Genomic DNA, 18,788 nt, shown 5'->3' on the forward strand with positions numbered 1-18,788 from the left:
CAGCACTCTTCTACAGAAAGAAGAAGGGTCAAACCTTAATATTTGATAAATTGATGATAAAATTGTAAATTGCAAATTGCTCGATGATAATATATGTAAAGTGCATTAATTTTAGTAATTTCATTCGAGATTAAAGTGCTTCTAATAAATGGGGGGAAATTTTCATTTATAATTTTTTAATTTTTTTGGCCGATTCTTCCACTTACGGAGAAGTGCTGAAAAATAGTATCATGCGTGCGTTGGAAGGCTTTTAAACCGGGTCCACCACTGTCTTTTATAAAGCAAAATAATATTCCACGTTACTAGTATTTTCACGTTATTTTATCCAATTTCACTATAGCAAGTAATTGGTGAATTGTGTAGATTTATCTTTATACTTTTCAAAACATATTTATTTTATTTTGTAATATTGTAAAATACTTTTTTTTTTTTTTAATATTGAAGAAGATAACACTAGACTGTACCTTGTGTACATTTATAAATTTAAATTAATTAAATACTTATTTGATAATTTAAGAATATGAAAATTATTGTTATAAAAGTTATACCAATTACAAATCATATCAATAATTTATTATGATATAAATTAAATTAATTGTTTAAAATAAGTTAGTGATACTTGGTCTTTTTTTTCACTTATATGGGAGTATCTGATTTGTTTTTTGGTGATATGTGATGATCTTACATCAATTACAACTTTCCACAAGTGCTTTTAAATCAAAGCCATATATAATCATGCATAGATACATGGAATTTAAAAAAAAAAAAAAAAAAAACGCATGTTATTTCTGTATTAATTCAGTGTAATTATTAAAAAAAAAAAAAAAAAACAAAGAAACTGACGTTTTCCGAATAGGTAGAAAATTACGTGGAATTGAAAATCTATAGACGCAAAAGACAAGAGAAAGTCTGAAAAAAAAAGGACAAAAGAGAAAAAAAAAAAAAAAAAAAAAAGCTCGGAAGGTATTGATAGAACGCGTTATGTATAATAAGTAAAAACACATCATATCAACCAAAGCAAAATTTTGATGAGTTTTGGCAGAATTAAATGATTGCAATTTCTGAAACCACATGTATGCATATTTGGGCTTCGCCTGCTGCAACAATAACAAAAGCAAATGAACACAAAAATGGATACAGTTTCAGGAATTTGCTGCTGAAAATTGTGTCCGATTCAAATTGGCACTAAGGGCCTGCTAAATTCAGTCTTGGCTTTGGAGACCACATAACATAAAAGTAAAACTCCTAGTAAAAATCTCAATGGATACATGAGATGTTCAAATAAAAAGGAGAATAGCATGGTAAAAGTCTAGCTTCTAGATGCTACTAGGCATTGGGTTTCCGTTTCTTTGGCACCCGGTAACTACCAACCACGCAAGCATGATCTCGCTCATAATCTCCTAGTGTCACCATCTCTATAGGCTTCAAAAGATCCACCTTCAATTTCTCCACCTCCTTATCATATACCTCTTCAGCACTGAGAGTGGAGTCGATGCAATTTGCCTGAAAAGTAATATAGGAGAAAATGTTGACAATTTCAACAACATCACAGCCACCAGAGACCACATTTTTGTGCTTTTTGTTGTTTTTATATCAACAGAAAAGCACGAATATGTATTAAGAGAGTGTAAACAGCAAACCTTAATTGATAGAATATAATGGCCTCCTACTTTGAGGAAATAAGCTGCATTCAGAGCTAAAATTCTTGCCTGAAAACAAAGGGAAACAATAGCAAAAAAGGGAAATGCTAATGCCACATGCATAAACACATCCATTGTCCTAAAATATGTTCGCACTTACGATTGTCCAGGAACATTTGAAAATGGCGGCACTTATGAATAAGAGGAGACTGACTCCAAGAGGATAAAATACACAGAATAAGATGCTCATTAATTAGCATATAACCAAACTATCAACAGAGTTTTCATAGGTTCCTACGAGTCGATATCTCAGGCAATTCTTTGACACATGGAGTTAACAAGCTCCTAATTATATTATACAACAACTGAGTACTTAAGCTTCTTTAATAAAGGAAGCTTGCTTCAGCTACAATGAACAATCAGTATGCACTGCTGAAACAAATGCACGATCCTAGATAAAACTATAAATCCAATTTTCAAAACTTTCTATTAAAATTATGAAAACTTAAAAGAAAACTCTGCAAAAAAAAAAAATAATAATAATAATATCAAAATTTAGAAATCATTGCATCAGAAACTCAGACATTCCATCATTACAGATCCCTGAGTAAACCATCACATGCATGATTATACAAAAACAGGACAGAAGCGATTAATATATTGCAATTCCACACGGCCAAACAAGATTTGTAATATGGAAATCCAAAATTTTAGTATCTAACACAGATCGAACAAACAAGAAGATCGCAAAAGCTTAAGAAGAGCAAACCTGATCAGGCTGAGCAACATCAGAGAAAATGACATCTACCATGCCAACCAACATTCGGTACTTCGATGGATGTCTAGCATCCTCAATAATGGGGATAACATTAGTCCTTTTTTTGGCCATGTTTACTAAGTCTCTCCCACTTCTGTTAGAAAATTCAACTGCATATACCACTCCCGTCTATATTGTATAGAGCATATATGACAGGACGAGATAAGATCATTTCAGCTAATAGCAATCTAAAAAAATAGAGAGCAGAATATATTTCATTCAAGAGAAGTGGGTTTTATAGCCCACTCACAGGTCCAACAATGTCAGATACATGAGAGACAGATGTTCCTGAAGCAGCTCCAAGGTAAAGAACTCGAGTACCAGGTGCCTTAAAATTGTAATAATATTAATAAATACAAAATTAATCGGAACTACAATTAACCAGAAACAAATTTCATATGGTACTTACAATCCAGATGTCATCAATACCGGCCAAAATTGCAGCCCCCAATTTTGATCGGAATGGATTCCACACCCTGTATTCTGCTTTGCTTTTATCTTCATCGTTCTAAGAAAATAGAATAAAATAAATAGAGTTTGATAAATAAGTCAGAATAAAAATTATGAGATAACATTAATTCCAGATGGGCTAATCAATGCTAAAAAAATCATATATCGAGAATAGCTATGGTAACTTAAAGCACAAGATAATAATAATTGCTGTTATAATTTGATAAAAAGAAATAAAAACCTGAACAATGATGCGTTTCTCGTTGTAAACAGATTCACCAGGGACCATGCTCTTGGTAACAAGAGCATCGTCTTTACTACCCTTGGCAATAAAAACCCCTTCATGTCTATGTGGAACGATTACCGCCTTACTTTCACCTATCATCCTTCCTGCACCAGCATTTTTGCCCCTGCCTCCACCGCGCCCTCTTCCACCACCTCTGCCTCCATCACGGCCTCTTCCACCACCTCCGCCTCCACCACGGCCTCTTCCACCACTAAAGCCACCTCGGCCTCTGCCCCCAACAGCTCCACCACGGCCTAAGTTTTTGAGAATAAAAAGAGCAAACAGAAGAAAAAAATAGTATTATGCATGTTAAAACTGATCAAGAAGTGACATGAACGCAGTAAAATAATATTAAATTATACTACACCAAACATAGCATTCTATATTTTTTCTACTTTTTTTTTTTTTTTTTCACACAAAGAAGGGATGTTTTTTCTACCTCTTGGAGGTCTCATTGTTGAGTCTTGAAGGTCTGAAGACTTTAAACGCAACGGACTGAGACTGTAAGTAGAAGATAGAGAGAATAAAGGACCCTTTTATAGGCGATGAAAAATTAGGTGCAGGTTAGGGTTTTCTTTTTCATGACAGGTTAAGCGAGAACAGCGTGATCAGTTCTTGTTATAGCAAAATACGTCTACAGTCCTTTGCTCTACCAACTGAGCTAAGGACGCTTATTTAGTTAATTATTATAATTACTAGGTCAGTGTCATGGAAAAACGGCCCGACCACAAGCCGGGCCTCCAGCCCAAAATCCACTGTTCATCCGTTTAATTATAAATATAGGCCCGTTGAATTAATAAGCCTATCCTATTGAAACCTACTGCATCAAACAATTTGCAGGGCCATATCCAAATGCATGATGAGCCTTGATTTTGAAACCGAAAATTTTCCCGCTGGATCTAACCTCTTTTTGTGCTTTTGGGTGCCTTTGGGTTTTTGACCAATTCCTGATCAATTGTCCGATAAGATTAGCAATCTGAGAAATTGGAGTAATCTTTCTTTGCCATTTTCGGGGTTATGACACAGAAGTAGTAGTTTTCTGTCTCTTTAGTATAAAATTTATTAGGATCAACATAAGATAGGATATATTTGATCTTAATTGCACTTGAATCCAGTGAAATGAATGAATAAAGGAAGTTTCTCCTATTATGATTGGAAATAAGTAGATGTTAATGGATTATCAGTTGATGAGGTCTTAATTCCTTATTCATTGAAGATGATACATATATATTTTTTAAGGTTGAAGTAATTTTAGAATATGCTTTTCCAAATATAGTGTATTATTGTTTTGGTGATTCCAGGGAACGGACCTGCAATATTTCAAATTCAGTATAAAATTCCAAATAGAAAAAAAAAAAAAAGGAACATATACATCTTCCAAGAAAAAAAAAAATCAAGAACATCTGCAGGTTTTAAATGATATAGTAATGAGGAAGATTAAGGAGAATGAGTGGAAAGGCCGATGGCGAGTTGTTATATTACATAACCCATAAGTTAGATTTACAGTAAATTGATTTTGCAATAAAGGAGGATTCCTGGAAAACTACAACTCTTGTTGCACATGTTCATTGTCCTTGGAGGGAGTAGTAACATTACCCTTCACCTTCTCACTTCGAAGCTGCTCAATAACTTCTTCCAAAGGAGGGTCTCCAGGCCTACGGTAGACTTTATCCCCGATCTTTATCTCATAAGATTCAGGTTCATTGAATATGAATTCCTTCAACTGGGTTAGAAGAAAGACGGGAAAGAAAGATGGGTGCTAAATGAATATATTATCAGATGTTAATTGCATACCAAACCAAAAACATAGATTAAGAACTAACAAAGATTAAAAGAACTAAATTAGGAATCACTCACCTCCTTCGTATGTCGGGCTTTTTCCAGGTTGAACATGATTGTGCTGCTATCGACACCTGTGAACTTCACCCCAATTGCACCAGTTCTTAGAACTTTGGTCCATTTCATAGCAATCTCAGCTACCGTATCCTGAAATCCAGGTAAAGCCGTTTCACAATTCTTTGAACTTTGAATTCATAACAACCCATTTCCTACAATTTCAATCAATTCACCTCGAATTCCATAAATCCTATCAATATTTCTAATTCCATACCCAAGAAAAATGAAAAATCTAAGTAGATCAGGAAAAAAATTGAAGAATCATAGGTATACCTCACTCTGCTTAAGAGTGCGCTTTTAGCCAAAAATAGCAAAGCATCAAAATTCAATTTACCTGAGTACGGCGAACACCCAAACGAAGCTTAACGAATCCAAAAACCTGCCCGTATTGCTGCTTCTTCATAAATTCCTGGATCTGCCATACGTCCATTTTGTCCAACTCGGACGGTGGTAGATCAGATTCATCAGAAGAGCGCGTTGATGGCTGGCCCCATTGCTTCCAGGCCTCATCCTCCTCGTCGTCAATCACGCCGTCGAGATCGTCCGTTATGTGGATTTTGCGCTTCCCACCCTCGGCGAATCGGAAAAGCTGGCCATTTTGGGAAAAGATTAAGGGCAGAAGTAGGAGAGTGATAATGTGAAGGTTGGTCATGATTAATGTGTGAAATTGGGCAAACGCTTAATAGAGTTTGGATTTTATATATATAGGTTTTGCGAGATGATGACCGTGACTATTATGTCATTGGGCTTGGGCTGGTATTGGACTTGAGCAAAGTGTAAATAACAAAGGGAACATAATATGTAAGGAAGCCCACTTGCTGTCTTCCATCAAACTCTCGTGTTTTCCTCCTCAAACGACCGGTTGAAACGAGTTGTCGTTGTTTTCTTGAATTACTTGAAGCCTTGAACTTCAATGGCATCTCATCGGCCGAAATGACCAGTCGTTTCCAAATGCTGACGAGAATAACGATTCTATAGCTTTCAGAGCCGATTTGCAGATGCTTTATTACGCAAGCTTGCTTTAATATACGGTTCCGAAGCTGGTTTAGTAGATAAATGTTACAATGTTTTTGGGAAAGCTAAGCCTTAAAGTATGCTGGTTTTTTTTCTTTTTTCTCCATATAAATGGAAGTTCCTTGAGAAAATAAAAAATAAAGGGGCAAAATAAAAGTTATATTCGAAAAACGAAAAACTAAATTTCCGACCTGCCTATTCGAACCAGCGACCTAAGGATGACAGCTTTGTACGACTACAGTCCTCCGCTCTACCAACTGAGCTAAGGTCGGTTGGTTGAAGAGTTAATTTCCAGAATCATTATAGATATATTATATGGTTCAGGAAAAGCTTTGAATGTTACTGGGAAAAGCATCTGGCTTTTTTTTGACTTTTCTCCGTATAAATGGAAATTCTTGAGAAAATAAAAGACAATATTCGACAAAATTAAATATCCGACCTGCCGTTTTCGAACCAGCGACCTAAGGATGACAATTTTTTACAACTACAGTCCTCCGCTCTACCAACTGAGCTAAGGTCGGCTGCTGAGCAATATTAACATAAATTGATAATAACTGATGTTTCAGTGCAGGCCTAAATGCTCAATGTGTAATTTACCTTGTCGCCCCGTGCTTTTTTCTGTTTTTTTTTTAACCTTGAATGCCCTTTGATTTTCATTTTTCATCCATTCTTTGCAGTTGACTTTGATATCTAGTTTCCTTCCAATCCCAATGCAGCTTATACTAGATATCTGACAATTTGAGGTTATCTTTCTTCAACATTTTCAGGGCAATTTCTTAACTTTAACAGCAAAAGAAGTTGAAAGAGAATAGTAATTTTCTGTCTCCTTCATCATAGCTGACAATTCCCTCCTCGGAATTTCATGTGTTCCGGAAAACAACTGAGGGGATATTCATTCTCATTTGCACTTCAATCCAGTGAAATAAATGAGTGTGGAGGATTCTTTTATGTCCAGTGTATATGTAATGAAATCATGACTAGGAGTGGGAAGATGTTGATGGATTATCAGTTGCGGAGTCATTAATGACTCTTCCGTTGAAGATGAGATTTTTCTTTTCTTTTTTCTTTTTCATTGAAGACGAGTCATTACTGGGACAAATGGGCAATTGAGAATTAACTGATGCCATATTATAGAACTTCAATCAGATAATTGAGCTTTATGATCAATCAATGCTTGGGATATATAATTTTAACTCAAAAGAGTAACAAGTACACAGGTAAACTAGTAAATGGTTACACGAGAGATTTAGCATTTTATTATTTATCAATCCGTTTGCAAAAAAAAAAAAAAAAAAAAAATTAGTCAACTGAAACTGGTTGCATATTTTCAGCTTCTTGCCTCAGTTCTTGGAAAAGGACAGATGATAAGTATCGTTCGCCAAAACTTGGATGAATTGTCTGAAATTCAAAACAGCAAATTAGTTGATCAAATAATTTGTATTTGAAGCAATCAAGACACAATTATCACAAGCTTTAGTCATCAAATCATAAATATTTAGACAGATGAATCTTAGAACAAAGAATACTCGTTAGAAAGCATGTTTTACCTACTTTCATTTTTTTTTTCTTTATTTAAATATGAATCCCCATTTATTCAAAGAAAATAAGCAATAAGGAATAAGCAGCAAACATAGTTTTTTTGTCAAAAATCAGCAGGTCACATCCCCGTTATCCGCATCAAAGCATTTGCATAATTAGATCCCACATTAGAGATGGGGTGGAGTTATTTATTCTCACCACAATGAGTTTGCCTCTGTTCTCTGGCATTCTAGCAAGTCTAAGTGCAGCAACTGTGTTGGCTCCAGAAGAAATTCCCACCTACACAAACCATAGTGTTAGAACACAAGCTCACTCAACAATTACAACAGAAGAATCAAAACTTGGAAGTAAATCTATGGATCGAGTTATTACCATAAGCCCCTCCTCCAATGCCAATCTTCTAGCCATATTTACTGCATCTTCACTACTAACCTGCCATTTAAGCATTGTAATGTAAGTTTGTCATATAAATTTCAAACATTAAAGATGCCTTTCATTTCATTCTTCTACATTCTTATCTCTGCTTCTACACAGAAATACTTACCTCGAGAACTTTTTCCATTACATCCATGTCCAATATGTCTGGTTTGAATCCAACCCCATTTCCAGTAATATGATGAGGACCTGTTTATGTTGAAACAATATCTGAGATTGCAACTTCTCCATCCAGGGCAAGGGCTAATAAGGATTTTACACCTACTAAAAACTCTATTTTGGTCCCTTGAAAAATGATAAAATCCTTACCTGGTTTACCACCATTCAGCACATTACTTTCAGCAGGCTCCACTCCATATATCTACCATGATACAACCAATTTTAAAACATTGTGGAAGAGATAAAACCAAATAGCTTGCAGCAATTTAATTACATACCTTGACATTAGGATTTTGGGATTTAAGGTACTGCCCAACGCCGGAGACTGTTCCCCCACTGCCTATTCCCATTACAAAGATGTCAACTTGTCCAAGTGTATCCTCCCATATTTCAGGACCTGTAGTTTCAAAATGGATCTGTTTTCCCATTTTAAGGTCAGAAATCAATTTAACATTTACTAATTTGGAAATTTGATGATTCAATTTAAAATTGTGCACCTTAGTATTTGCTGGATTTGCAAATTGTTGTAGCATGAAAGCATTTGGTGTGGATTCCAAAAGATCATAGGCTTTCTTAACTGTTCCTCCCATTCCCTTGGTGGGATCAGTGAGAATTAGCTCAGCTCCAAACGCTCTCATAGTCACTCTCCTCTCCAAGCTTGTGTACGAGGGCATAGTTAAAACCATCTTGTACCCTTTCATGGCTGCCATAAATGCCATACTAATACCCATATTACCAGATGTTGGCTCTATCAAGGTAGTCTAATAAAACACAAAACACATAATTTAGAGACCAAAAAAAAAAAAAAATAAATAAAAAATACAGATGTAGATGATTTATGGGAAAAAAAAAAAAAAATTGAGCAGACCTTTCCAGGAGTGATTAAATTCTTCTGTTCTGCATCATTGATCATTGAAAAGGCTGGTCTGTGCAGGAAGTAAGTATAATTTTATCATCTAATTTTGACCGTTAGAATATTTTCAAACAATTTAAACGAAAGATAGAAAATAACCAAATAAATACGTACCTGTCTTTGATACTGGCAGTTGGTTGCATCATCTCTTGCTTGACAGCAATATATGCTCCACATCCATCAGTCACTCTGTTAAGATATACCAGGGGAGTTCTCCCAATGAGCTGAAATATTTTTTTAAGAAAAAAAATCAGTGAAGAAACAGAAAATAAGTCTTGAGTAGCATATGGTTTCAGAAAAATTCCCCAGAAATTAAAGAAAGTAACTGATAGTGATTCCTTCACAGCAGGTTATAAAACAAAATCAAGATAAAAGCATTAACGATTGGAGTAGAAAATAAAGGAACAAAAAAAGACAAGAGTATCAATCTGATTTCACTGAAAAGAATGATCGATCATATACAAAATCAAACGTTCATCAGGAATAAATCATAGAGATGACAGATAAAAAAGGAAAATAGAAAAGCCAGAAAAGGCCAAGAATTATTAGAATAAAATGATAGGATCAAGGCAGAAAGAGAGAATTACTTGAGAAACTTCAGTCTTGATTTTAGTTCCAGGAAGTTTTTTGGGCAGATCCCTGACTCTTTGAGCAAAAGAAGAAGAATCAACAGCTGCTTCGCCGGAGAACAATCTCCGCAGTGGAAGCTCGTTGCATGTTAAAGCTTTTTTCTTCAAGAAATTCCTAAAAGCAGCCATTGCAGGAGACTTGAGAAAATCTTAGCACCCTTACACTATGACAGGCCAAGCAGCCCCTAGCAGTGGATAAAGAGTCAAGCGCGGAGGACGGGCATTAAGACATCCTTTATATAACGTTGTTTTCCGGAATTGTATGGATAATAAAATATATGCTTACTTCGAAAATTAATACGTAGGCACTCACTTCATATCAGTTTCAAATATTATTTATAAAAATATTTTCCTATCAAATTTTTTTATCATTTTCATATTTTATATTTTCTTTTGCATTGTGCCTATATGAATTGGATAGATGCTTAAAATTAATTTTTTCTCTTGAAAAAAATTAAAAAACTTTTTTTTTCAAAAATAAAAAGATATAAAATAACAAAAATAGAGGTTGCAGCATCAAATAATTGCTCATTTTGTCGATTTCTTTAAGCAGCCATACAGAATGGACAAATACCAAACCCGGAAATCCTTGAGTTGAATGTGGGCCTTCAGCCAGTGGTTCATTGCATGTGATGACCCTTTTGATGGTGACAACACAATCAATTCTTTTAGCAAACGCTAGAGAATTTGACACTCTACCATCCCAATACCTGTTCATTAATTTATATAACTCATCTACATTATTATTTTTTTTAAGTTCACACATAAATAACAGAAACTAAATTATTTATAAAATATTATTTAAAATGTAAAAATTATTTCCCAAAGGCAATTGAAATTTAAATTAATTAGTGAAAGAATTATGATTCTTTTTTCAAGGGTCAAAACAAAATATTTGAGTTTTGATTTAACACGGATTAAAATATAAATTGTTTCTCAAAGTTGGATTTATTAACACTATAATTTTTTTAATGTAACTTTAAATTATTTAATTAAATAAAAAGATAAACAAATGAATAGTTTTAAATGATATAATTTGGGTATGAATGAATATAAAAAATCAAGCTATACTTTCTAAGAAAAATTTAAGCTATTTATTTATAATATTTTAATCTATATATTTATTTATTATGAGTGGCAAAAATTAAAATAAGTAAAAATGTAATTGCAAAAACAGTGATTTGTGGTAAGTGAGATTCAAATTCGAGTTCTATGGAATCAAAGTGGTGAATCAATGCCGCTAAACTACTAGGAAATTATTTTGAATATTTTCTTTTTTTTTTTTTTTTTTTGAAGGATATTTTGGATATTTTCTGTAGTTAAATATTTTATGGAACCGCCTCCAGCCGGCTCATTTATTTGTTTAATGCAGAGGAAAGGAATTTCAAATTTAATTCTTTAGCTAAATTAAATAAACATATTTGTGATTAAATAAGAAGTGACTTCAGAGTTCACATGCCTCTGCAGCTATTAACGGTGGCGGAACGTGAAATCAAAATTAGGGGGAAAATTTAATTTAGGAGGGGAAATAATACAAAAAAAAAAAAAAAAAAAATACTACGATTTATCTCTTAAAACAAAACTGTTTAGCTTAATTATACAACGCCATCTAGAACAAAGCAATGGGAAAGGAGACAGATTCTTGTATGGAAATATCATTAATACAGAGATTCTTTTTGGCATTTTCTGATTGCTTCTTTGTTTGAACTTTAAACATTCATTTTCTTCTTCTTCTTTTTTTTTTATTTTTTCCCTATAGAAAAAGGTCAAAAAGAAATAGATTAGTATTTTAAATAATTTAAAATAAATATGGCATTAAATCAATTATCTCTATATCCAATGGGTCAATTTGATTCTCTTTTCTGTTTCTTTCTTTCTGAGCACCAAACAGAACCAGTTATCTGTTCTTCTTCTACGACAAAAATGGTCTTTGCAGGCGGCATGAAATATTAAATTTGAATTTGACGAATATGTCCACAAGTTTGCCTCAAAATCAGCAAATCATAAAACCCAGAAAAAAAAAAAAGAAAAAACATTATTCAGAAATAAATTACGTATATGCGTCAATAGAGGACGGTCACAAGAATCCAAATGCAGCTTACCTTGCTTGGCATTTATTAGGATAATCTCTCTCTCTGTTCTCCAATTACCGGAATTTTGGTTTTCCTTTTCTTCATATGTAACATGTTGGTCCTGATATTCACTAAATGAAAGTTTACCCGTCAGCATTTGGAAACGACTTGTCACTTCGGCAGTTGAGATGCCGCTGAGCTTAAGCACTTCAAAGAAAACGACGACTATTCATTTTGTTTACACAAATTATTTTCAACCGGTCGTTTGAGGAAAACATGGGAGTCAGTGAACGAAAAAAAGTGCAATTCCTGCCGAAGCCCAGAGCCCAAGCCCATAACAATAACCGTCATCAACTCACCATCATCAATACAGACATATAACACAAGCCGATCAGCTTTACCACTAATTCAATTGAACTGCTGCCCATAAATTTAAAATGCTAGCTCTTGGTTATGCGTTTTCACTTACAATATAAATGAGATGTTTGAGGAGAAATTCCTGGATTTAATCGCTGTTTACGCAAACTCCAGTATATGTAAATATAAAACAATACCATTTTTCGCCTTTGAATAGGGTAATCTGACACATGGTGATCCTATATCTATTTCAGCTTCTTACTGAAGTCAGCGAGCTGGAGAAGGTGAATCCTGGGAATGCTGGCTGCTTCTTCTCTCTCTTTCTGAGTGTTGTAACCCCAATCCCCTGTTCAAACTGATCAATCTTAGCAACCAAATTGAGTAGATATGTTGTGTGCACAGCATCCCTCAAAACTAAAGATAGAAGGACAAAAAACAAAGGTACAGCTAACAGGAGATAAGATGATACCCAAGTACAAGTTCCATCCATCCAATTCTGGTTCTTTTATGACATTCTTTAGGGTTGCAAGTCGATCTTCCACAAAACTGAAATATAGCTTAGCAGAGTCAATTTTTCATTTTTTTATTCAAGTTTAAAAGATAGAAAAAAATTAATGAGATGCCAGAAGATCGCAAAATTGGCAAAGGCCCATCAAGAGAATAATTAATGACCAAAAGCAAGTCATCAAGACATCTTACTGCAGTGTCAGCCCCCGGTGTTCTGGTTTCTGTTGAAGTTGCTTCAGCACTTTCACCTTGGGACTGAAAACAGCAATCAGAATGAGGGCATGAATGAAGTAAAAGAACTCCCTAAGTACTGGAAGCAAAGAGCCAGCATAACAGCTTAGCTTTCCCAATAACATTCAAGAATTACATACTAACCCAGTTCCCAAACCATATATTCTTTCCGATGGAATTGTTACACCAGCAAGCTCGCGCAATAAAGCATCTGCAAACCGGCTCTGAAACAATGGAGAACAAGGGAAAAGGGGTAAAGGATTAAGACAATAAAAATGTTTTCAATATCTTCAAATCCCCAAACTTATTTCTTCCCTTCCAAAACCTGATAAGGATTGAAATGTTTTGAGTTCCAATGTCACAAGAAGCCAATTTTTATTAGGTTAAAGATACAAAAGGTAACACGTCATACCTGTTTCGTGGTGACAATATAAACCTTAGAGCTTGCAAATTTTAGAGCATCAGCAACGCCTGGGTAGAATCTGCAGAAAAGGCACCCTCTAGTCAGATAGAGAGCTGATCATTATGCATTACAACAAACAGAATGTTACATCACATAACAGCTTTTGCATTACAGAATATTTGGTGAAAAATCCGTAGAAGCTTATTCAGAAAGATATAACAACTACTCCACAATATCAAATGCTACCCAGAATGATAAAGCCTAAACCTTACATGCAGTGTTCAGAGAGAAATGCATAATGGTCAAGTTTATCATTCAGAGATATTATATTCTTGTCAAACACTTCCTAAATTGAAGCAAAATTTGCTATGTATAAAGCCTAATATCTCCTACATGCATAGGAATTGAACTCCGAAAATTCCTAAAACAATAACAATGAAAATGGTACCTTTTGGTCCCATAAAGCTTTCGGTTCAACTTGGTAGAAAAATAATTGTGTCAGTGATTTGTTCCATCTCTAAAAACTTGAATGAAATATTTGAAATACCTGTTTGCTCCAATCCATGCTGGTAAGTCCTTATACATCCATTCATCCCTGACCTTTCCGAAGAGATTTATTAAATCATCTCTATGATTCTCACCCCATTCTTCCATAATGACAGGTTTTAGCTTCAACCAGTTTTCCAATATCCGCTCTACTGTTAGTCCCTCTGCTACCTTGCAAAATTTTGAAAACAAGCATCATACCAATTATAAGAAAATGAATACAGGTTAAAATAATTTTAAAATTAGTGCTATCCTTGCCAAGAACAAAGATAAAATGTCGAAATAACTTTAGTTTTTCTATATCCAGCAGATAATTTTAAGCAAGATTTCTGCTAATATATACACACCGAGGACTTCCGAATCAATGGTATTCTCATCTCAAGGAGCAACCTCACAAGTAACAGATTTTCATATCCAGTTTCCACCACAGGTCGCACCTGCCACAACACAAGCCATTAATTATCTTCAGACATCAAACATAATCTCTTTTCACTCACTTTTTCTGTCATTGCAAATGAAAAATGATAAACAAGAAATTAGAAGGCAACAGGTTCATGTCTTTGTAGAGAATTTGTCAACGATGCTTTCTAATCAAATAAAGCTGCTTAATAGTATTGGAATGGGCGTTGCAGAATCAATTAACACCAGAAGCAATGGTGTTCATGTTGTCACCATAAAAGTAACTAATACCAACATCTCTACAACACATCATAAACAATCATCAAATCATTGACAAAGTAAATACATTTAGGCATTCAGATTGCTATTTCTTTTTTTTTTTTTCTTTTTTCTTTTTTTTTTTTTTTTGGAAATTCACATTAGGGGGTGAAATTTTGAACAAAAATCCTGAAATGAAGAGAGAACTCAAAATAGCACCTTTAAATATTTGGGAACGTGAAAATAATCATATAGCTTCAATAAGTTAGGTAAGGACTTACAATATACATCTGATCAACAATCCACTCTTCCGTGGTCGAATCCACACCGTCAAACAAACTCGGCCATCTCACTTTGGCAGCCTATTAAATAATGCATAAAAAAATAGAAAGTAAATTCAGAATAAGAGGAAAAAAAGCACTACCCATAAAATGAAGAAAAACTAAAAATTCAAATCCAGCTTTCATTTCCGAAGTTTTTCGTGTTCCAATTTATCAGCAGAGAAGAGGATAGAAGGAGAGGAGACCTTGACTGCAGAGAGAGAGCTTTCGCCGCAGCTGTCACACAGAACTCCGTCGAAGTCCAAGGCGTAGAGATCCCCCATTTTCTTCTCGGTCTCTCTGTTGCAGTTCTAAAGATAACACGCTCTCATCGTTCTTCAGTACCCGCCACTCGACTTCTTATATACCTGTTTTACCCTTGCTGCTTAATACAAACAGACATATGCGACTGCGTTTTAATTTGTTCTAGTGACATGTCGTTTTGAGCAAATAGGACATGGTTCCGATTCCGACCGAATTAAATATTTGAATAGTAAAAAAAAAATTACAATACCTTATACCCACGTCACACGCAAGCACTCACTTAATACATTTTTCAGAATTTTAATTTTTACTTATGAAACCGGTAGCCACGATTGTTCCCTACGCGTAGGGCAGTTATCGGCCAGATAGGGTAAACTAGATATTATCCAACGAAACGACGCACTTTACCTACTAAGGCCAGTTAACCTCATCCCTCCACCCAAAAACAACCGGTTCCGCGGGTTACTCGATTTCCTTGCTCGAAAATTCCAGTATAATATGCATAAAGCTAGTCTCTGTATTTTTCTCTAGGCGGTTTCAATCTCATCTAAACGTCATAATCTTCATCTCCGATTCCCGGTTCTCGTCGCAGATCTCTTTCGCTTGCAATTCTGTGAGTATTATGCCTGAAATGATCTCTGTTGCTTGTTACTGTTTTTTTTTTTTTTTCAAAAGATCTTATCCTCTTGAGCACTTTTGATTATGATTTTTTTTTTTTTTTTGATTTGATGATTTATTGTTTTTCCTTGAAGTTGTGCTCAATAAGTTCTTTGAATCCTCCTGGTGTTTTATTTTGATTGGTTGTCTATGATATTCAAAGCTTGTTGGTTTACTCGATGACTAGATTAGGTTAGGGTTCTTTTTTTTTTTTTTTTAAATCGACTGATTGATCTTATTCATTGCTGTTGAGTTTTTGTGATTGGTAGAAATCATCTTTGTCATCGATTATATTGACCATGCATAATAGCATATATGATAAATTCTTAAAATATATACTGGTATTATGTTTTGGTTGAGGTCTGATATTCTTTGAAAAACTATTCCCGGCTTGTATTTTGAACGTCATCCTGATCATCAGTGTTTAAACTTTTAATATGTGTTGCATTAGGATAACCGAGTCTTCAAACAATTAGGTTATGCATTTGACTGATTTTTTAATGAATTCGAATGCTTGAGTGTTTGGTAGATTTTGTTGTCTATATAATTTTGGAATTCATTTTCTCCTAAAAAAAAAAAAAAAAAAAAAAATAATCCACCTAGAATTTTTTTTAACGTAATTTCATGCCTTAACTTCATTTCCTGTGGCTGATAAGCAAATCGCAACATGTGGGACAAAATTATCACTTGCTTTTGTTGCGCTGTAATCTTCTCAAAGACTTCTATATTTTCTCAATATTTTGAGTATGTATGTAAATTCAGGAAGGTATAAGGTCTGGAGGATGGCAGATAATGAAGGAGGGGAGAATGTTCCTCGCGGGAATGAGTGGGAAGTTGTTTCACTTACGGCATCAACATATGCTGCTGCTCCTGGTCCTAATGAAGTGGAAATGAAAGATGAAAACAAGGATAATGCATATGTGGGGGATGAAGCAGAAACTTCCCGTGCCTTGTTCATGTCTGGGCACTTTGTCTTTCCACCAAGCCAGCATGAGAATTTACCACTGGAACGAGATAAAAGCGAGATTTTAAATGAGCAAGTTGGGAAGAATGCTGCCTCTGAACTTGACGTGCAAGAAGGGGATAAATCTGGTGGGAAGGATGACGAAATTTGGGCACCGAAGCATGAATCTGAAGAGTTCCCTGGGATACAGATTTTTGATGAAAAGGGTAACAGACTACCCATCTCTGGGGCTGAATTTGAAGAAAGCATGACTCTTCCAGAGTTAAATCTAAATGAAAAGGAACAGAGTTTATATAGTGCTGCCACATTTAGTTCCTTCCATAGTGAAACTGAGCTTGGTGGTTCAGCCACATATGAGGATAACCTGGGTATTCATGAAGCAAGTGAACAATCTGAGCAGGAATTGGATTTCTCTACAGATAGTTCTCACTCTCAAACTGCTAAAGATGATCAATACGATGGGTCTGACCTTCCATGTGAAGCTTGGTGGAAGAGAAGGGCAGCTTCCTTCTATACTCATGCAAAAGATACGAATGCATTTTGGTCCATTTTCGTTGCAGCTGCTGTCATGGGTCTTGTGATTCTTGGACAGCGCTGGCAACAAGAAAGGTGGCGGGCTTTGCAACTCAAGTGGCAGGCCAGCATCAATGAGGTACTTTTCCCCAAATTTTTTCTTTTATGTTATTTAGGCTGAAGGTTAAATGGATTTTACTATAGAGAGACGGACTGCTTGAATTAAGCTTGTTCTCTTCTATGGTATTCTGACATTGCATCCTATGATCACTGGAAAGACAGAGAGATGGAAACACTGTACTGAAAGGTCCTCTAAATTTATTAGTTGGAGTGATTTAATAGGTATTCCCCATTTCATTATATGGAAGTCACGGCTTGGGTTGGTTTAGCACTTTTTGTTGGTATCTTTCTGTCCGCCGAATTTTCACTGACTTGTGCATATTGCTATTACGCGAGTATCGAAAGTAACCTACCACTACTACCAGCAATGAAACAACCAGAGAATTTGCTCTTTACAACCTCAAAGATTTGCACCTTTGGTAATGAGAAAATGTAGTTGTTTGAAACTCCAAGTTTTGCCAGTGTTTGTTACCTGCTTACTATTATGATGTGTTGCTGATGTCTTGAGACTCGTACTCATGATTTTTTATACCTGGAGATTCTACTGGCAGTGACATATGATTGTTTTGCGTTTTTGACAGAAAAGTGGCAGGATGCTGGGACCTATATCACGACTTAAGGATGTGATTGTGGGTGGCCATCGACGTATAAGAGGAAGTTCCTCGAATGAAAATTAAGACGATGACGAAAAAGTTGGGGAGAGTATCTCAAGGTGGCTATTAATATATTTTGCTGTGTGGTTGACATATTTTTCTGATGACAAAGATGAATAATTGCGTGTTGAAAGTTTGTGGTGGATGTGCTTTTGTAATTATGGTGGCATATTAGTTTGTGGCTCAGTGTTGCAATTTATTTATCTTCGCACATATTGGTACGTTCTAACTAAGCATCTAAACCCATAAATTATGATTCTATTTCACTTTGGAGTTATTACCGGCAATGATTTGTTTTTTCTGCCCGAAATTAAAAATTACGGTGTATCAAGCGGCATTCTTTTGTGTTAAAGATAATTGACAGTTGAGTTCAATTCTTTAATGAATTTCAATTGAAATAATCGAATATTTTTATATAAACAATTCAAATCACAATAAATCATACTTTTTCTATCATGGAAATTGTCAAATATAATTGGATACGGTAATTAATGAATAAAATTGATTCATCAAGAGTTAAATAAGTAATTATATATAGTCTTTGTGCTAATGATTATAAAATATATTAGCTATAAGAAATTGACTGTTAAATGATTAATATTGAATTTGGATATAAAATTTTTTAAAATTATTTGCTTGAATTTTTAAATTTAGGAATTGAAATAAAATACTTCAGGTAAGTTTCAGGATTTAAATCTCAAAAATCTAACGTTACGCATAATAGAACGGTTAAAATCAAAACCAAT

At 34.7% G+C, this 18,788-nt stretch overlaps 5 protein-coding genes and 1 non-coding gene across 8 annotated transcripts; 1 reads left to right on the forward strand and 5 right to left on the reverse strand.

Moving 5' to 3' along the window:
- Window positions 1-1,149: 1,149 nt before the first annotated feature.
- On the reverse strand, window positions 1,150-3,787 carry LOC105642964 (rRNA 2'-O-methyltransferase fibrillarin 1). Its single transcript, XM_012227970.4, has 7 exons — window positions 3,633-3,787; window positions 3,149-3,447; window positions 2,867-2,965; window positions 2,708-2,785; window positions 2,410-2,586; window positions 1,641-1,709; window positions 1,150-1,503 (listed from the first exon to the last, which is right to left on the reverse strand). The coding sequence occupies exons 1-7, from the start codon at window positions 3,646-3,648 to the stop codon at window positions 1,327-1,329; spliced, it is 915 nt and encodes a 304-aa protein (XP_012083360.1). The 5' UTR covers window positions 3,649-3,787; the 3' UTR covers window positions 1,150-1,326.
- Window positions 3,788-4,640: 853 nt separating this feature from the next.
- On the reverse strand, window positions 4,641-5,772 carry LOC105642965 (LDL receptor wingless signaling/trafficking chaperone). Of its 2 annotated transcripts, none has more exons than XM_012227972.4 (3): window positions 5,424-5,772; window positions 5,051-5,179; window positions 4,641-4,916 (listed from the first exon to the last, which is right to left on the reverse strand). In XM_012227972.4, exons 1-3 carry the CDS (start codon window positions 5,739-5,741, stop codon window positions 4,737-4,739), a joined length of 627 nt encoding a protein of 208 aa, XP_012083362.1. In that variant the 5' UTR covers window positions 5,742-5,772; the 3' UTR covers window positions 4,641-4,736. The 2 variants fall into 2 exon arrangements, with proteins under 2 accessions (XP_012083362.1, XP_089577211.1); XM_089721085.1 differs by having other exon boundaries at window positions 4,641-4,952.
- A 764-nt stretch (window positions 5,773-6,536) lies between these two features.
- On the reverse strand, window positions 6,537-6,624 carry TRNAY-GUA (transfer RNA tyrosine (anticodon GUA)). The gene is given in 2 exon segments: window positions 6,537-6,572; window positions 6,588-6,624. It is a non-coding gene; the product is annotated as a tRNA-Tyr (tRNA).
- A 635-nt stretch (window positions 6,625-7,259) lies between these two features.
- On the reverse strand, window positions 7,260-10,062 carry CYSC1 (cysteine synthase C1). The gene is made up of 10 exons (XM_089721873.1): window positions 9,737-10,062; window positions 9,264-9,373; window positions 9,105-9,162; window positions 8,734-8,997; window positions 8,515-8,652; window positions 8,387-8,438; window positions 8,187-8,266; window positions 8,015-8,074; window positions 7,841-7,921; window positions 7,260-7,501 (listed from the first exon to the last, which is right to left on the reverse strand). The coding sequence occupies exons 1-10, from the start codon at window positions 9,905-9,907 to the stop codon at window positions 7,403-7,405; spliced, it is 1,113 nt and encodes a 370-aa protein (XP_089577999.1). The 5' UTR covers window positions 9,908-10,062; the 3' UTR covers window positions 7,260-7,402.
- A 2,166-nt stretch (window positions 10,063-12,228) lies between these two features.
- Window positions 12,229-15,235, reverse strand: LOC105642967 (ribosomal RNA small subunit methyltransferase G). 2 transcript variants are annotated; one of them, XM_012227975.4, is made up of 9 exons: window positions 15,078-15,235; window positions 14,833-14,913; window positions 14,242-14,331; window positions 13,896-14,065; window positions 13,358-13,427; window positions 13,090-13,169; window positions 12,907-12,969; window positions 12,677-12,753; window positions 12,229-12,553 (listed from the first exon to the last, which is right to left on the reverse strand). In XM_012227975.4, the coding sequence occupies exons 1-9, from the start codon at window positions 15,153-15,155 to the stop codon at window positions 12,453-12,455; spliced, it is 810 nt and encodes a 269-aa protein (XP_012083365.1). In that variant the 5' UTR covers window positions 15,156-15,235; the 3' UTR covers window positions 12,229-12,452. The 2 variants fall into 2 exon arrangements, with proteins under 2 accessions (XP_012083365.1, XP_012083366.1); XM_012227976.4 differs by having other exon boundaries at window positions 12,229-12,562.
- Window positions 15,236-15,576: 341 nt separating this feature from the next.
- Window positions 15,577-18,308, forward strand: ATI1 (mesoderm induction early response protein). The gene is made up of 3 exons (XM_012227977.3): window positions 15,577-15,748; window positions 16,555-17,408; window positions 17,971-18,308. Exons 2-3 carry the CDS (start codon window positions 16,575-16,577, stop codon window positions 18,064-18,066), a joined length of 930 nt encoding a protein of 309 aa, XP_012083367.1. The 5' UTR covers window positions 15,577-15,748; window positions 16,555-16,574; the 3' UTR covers window positions 18,067-18,308.
- Window positions 18,309-18,788: the final 480 nt, after the last annotated feature.

Source organism: Jatropha curcas, chromosome 5 (genome assembly GCF_041381405.1).
Source record: "Jatropha curcas cultivar XTBG-Jc1 chromosome 5, XTBG_Jcur_1.0, whole genome shotgun sequence".
Lineage (NCBI taxonomy): Eukaryota > Viridiplantae > Streptophyta > Magnoliopsida > Malpighiales > Euphorbiaceae > Jatropha > Jatropha curcas.

Coding starts and splice junctions, on each gene's coding strand:
- CYSC1 (XM_089721873.1), bottom strand. CDS start 9,907: ATGGCTGCTTTTAGGAATTTCTTGAAGAAAAAAGCTTTAACATGCAAC. Junction 8,439..8,514: donor CCCAAAATCCTAATGTCAAG/GTATGTAATTAA, acceptor GTATCATGGTAG/ATATATGGAGTGGAGCCTGC. Junction 7,922..8,014: donor CATTGGAGGAGGGGCTTATG/GTAATAACTCGA, acceptor TGGTTTGTGTAG/GTGGGAATTTCTTCTGGAGC.
- LOC105642965 (XM_089721085.1), bottom strand. CDS start 5,741: ATGACCAACCTTCACATTATCACTCTCCTACTTCTGCCCTTAATCTTT. Junction 5,180..5,423: donor TGGGTGTTCGCCGTACTCAG/GTAAATTGAATT, acceptor CCTGGATTTCAG/GATACGGTAGCTGAGATTGC. Junction 4,953..5,050: donor AAGCCCGACATACGAAGGAG/GTGAGTGATTCC, acceptor ATATTCATTTAG/CACCCATCTTTCTTTCCCGT.
- ATI1 (XM_012227977.3), top strand. CDS start 16,575: ATGGCAGATAATGAAGGAGGGGAGAATGTTCCTCGCGGGAATGAGTGG. Junction 17,409..17,970: donor GGCAGGCCAGCATCAATGAG/GTACTTTTCCCC, acceptor CGTTTTTGACAG/AAAAGTGGCAGGATGCTGGG.
- LOC105642964 (XM_012227970.4), bottom strand. Junction 2,786..2,866: donor GTATTGATGACATCTGGATT/GTAAGTACCATA, acceptor TACAATTTTAAG/GCACCTGGTACTCGAGTTCT. Junction 1,710..2,409: donor ATGTTGCTCAGCCTGATCAG/GTTTGCTCTTCT, acceptor CTTTGTTTTCAG/GCAAGAATTTTAGCTCTGAA.
- LOC105642967 (XM_012227975.4), bottom strand. CDS start 15,155: ATGGGGGATCTCTACGCCTTGGACTTCGACGGAGTTCTGTGTGACAGC. Junction 14,066..14,241: donor CATTGATTCGGAAGTCCTCG/GTGTGTATATAT, acceptor AAATTTTGCAAG/GTAGCAGAGGGACTAACAGT. Junction 12,554..12,676: donor TGGATGGAACTTGTACTTGG/GTATCATCTTAT, acceptor CAGTTTGAACAG/GGGATTGGGGTTACAACACT.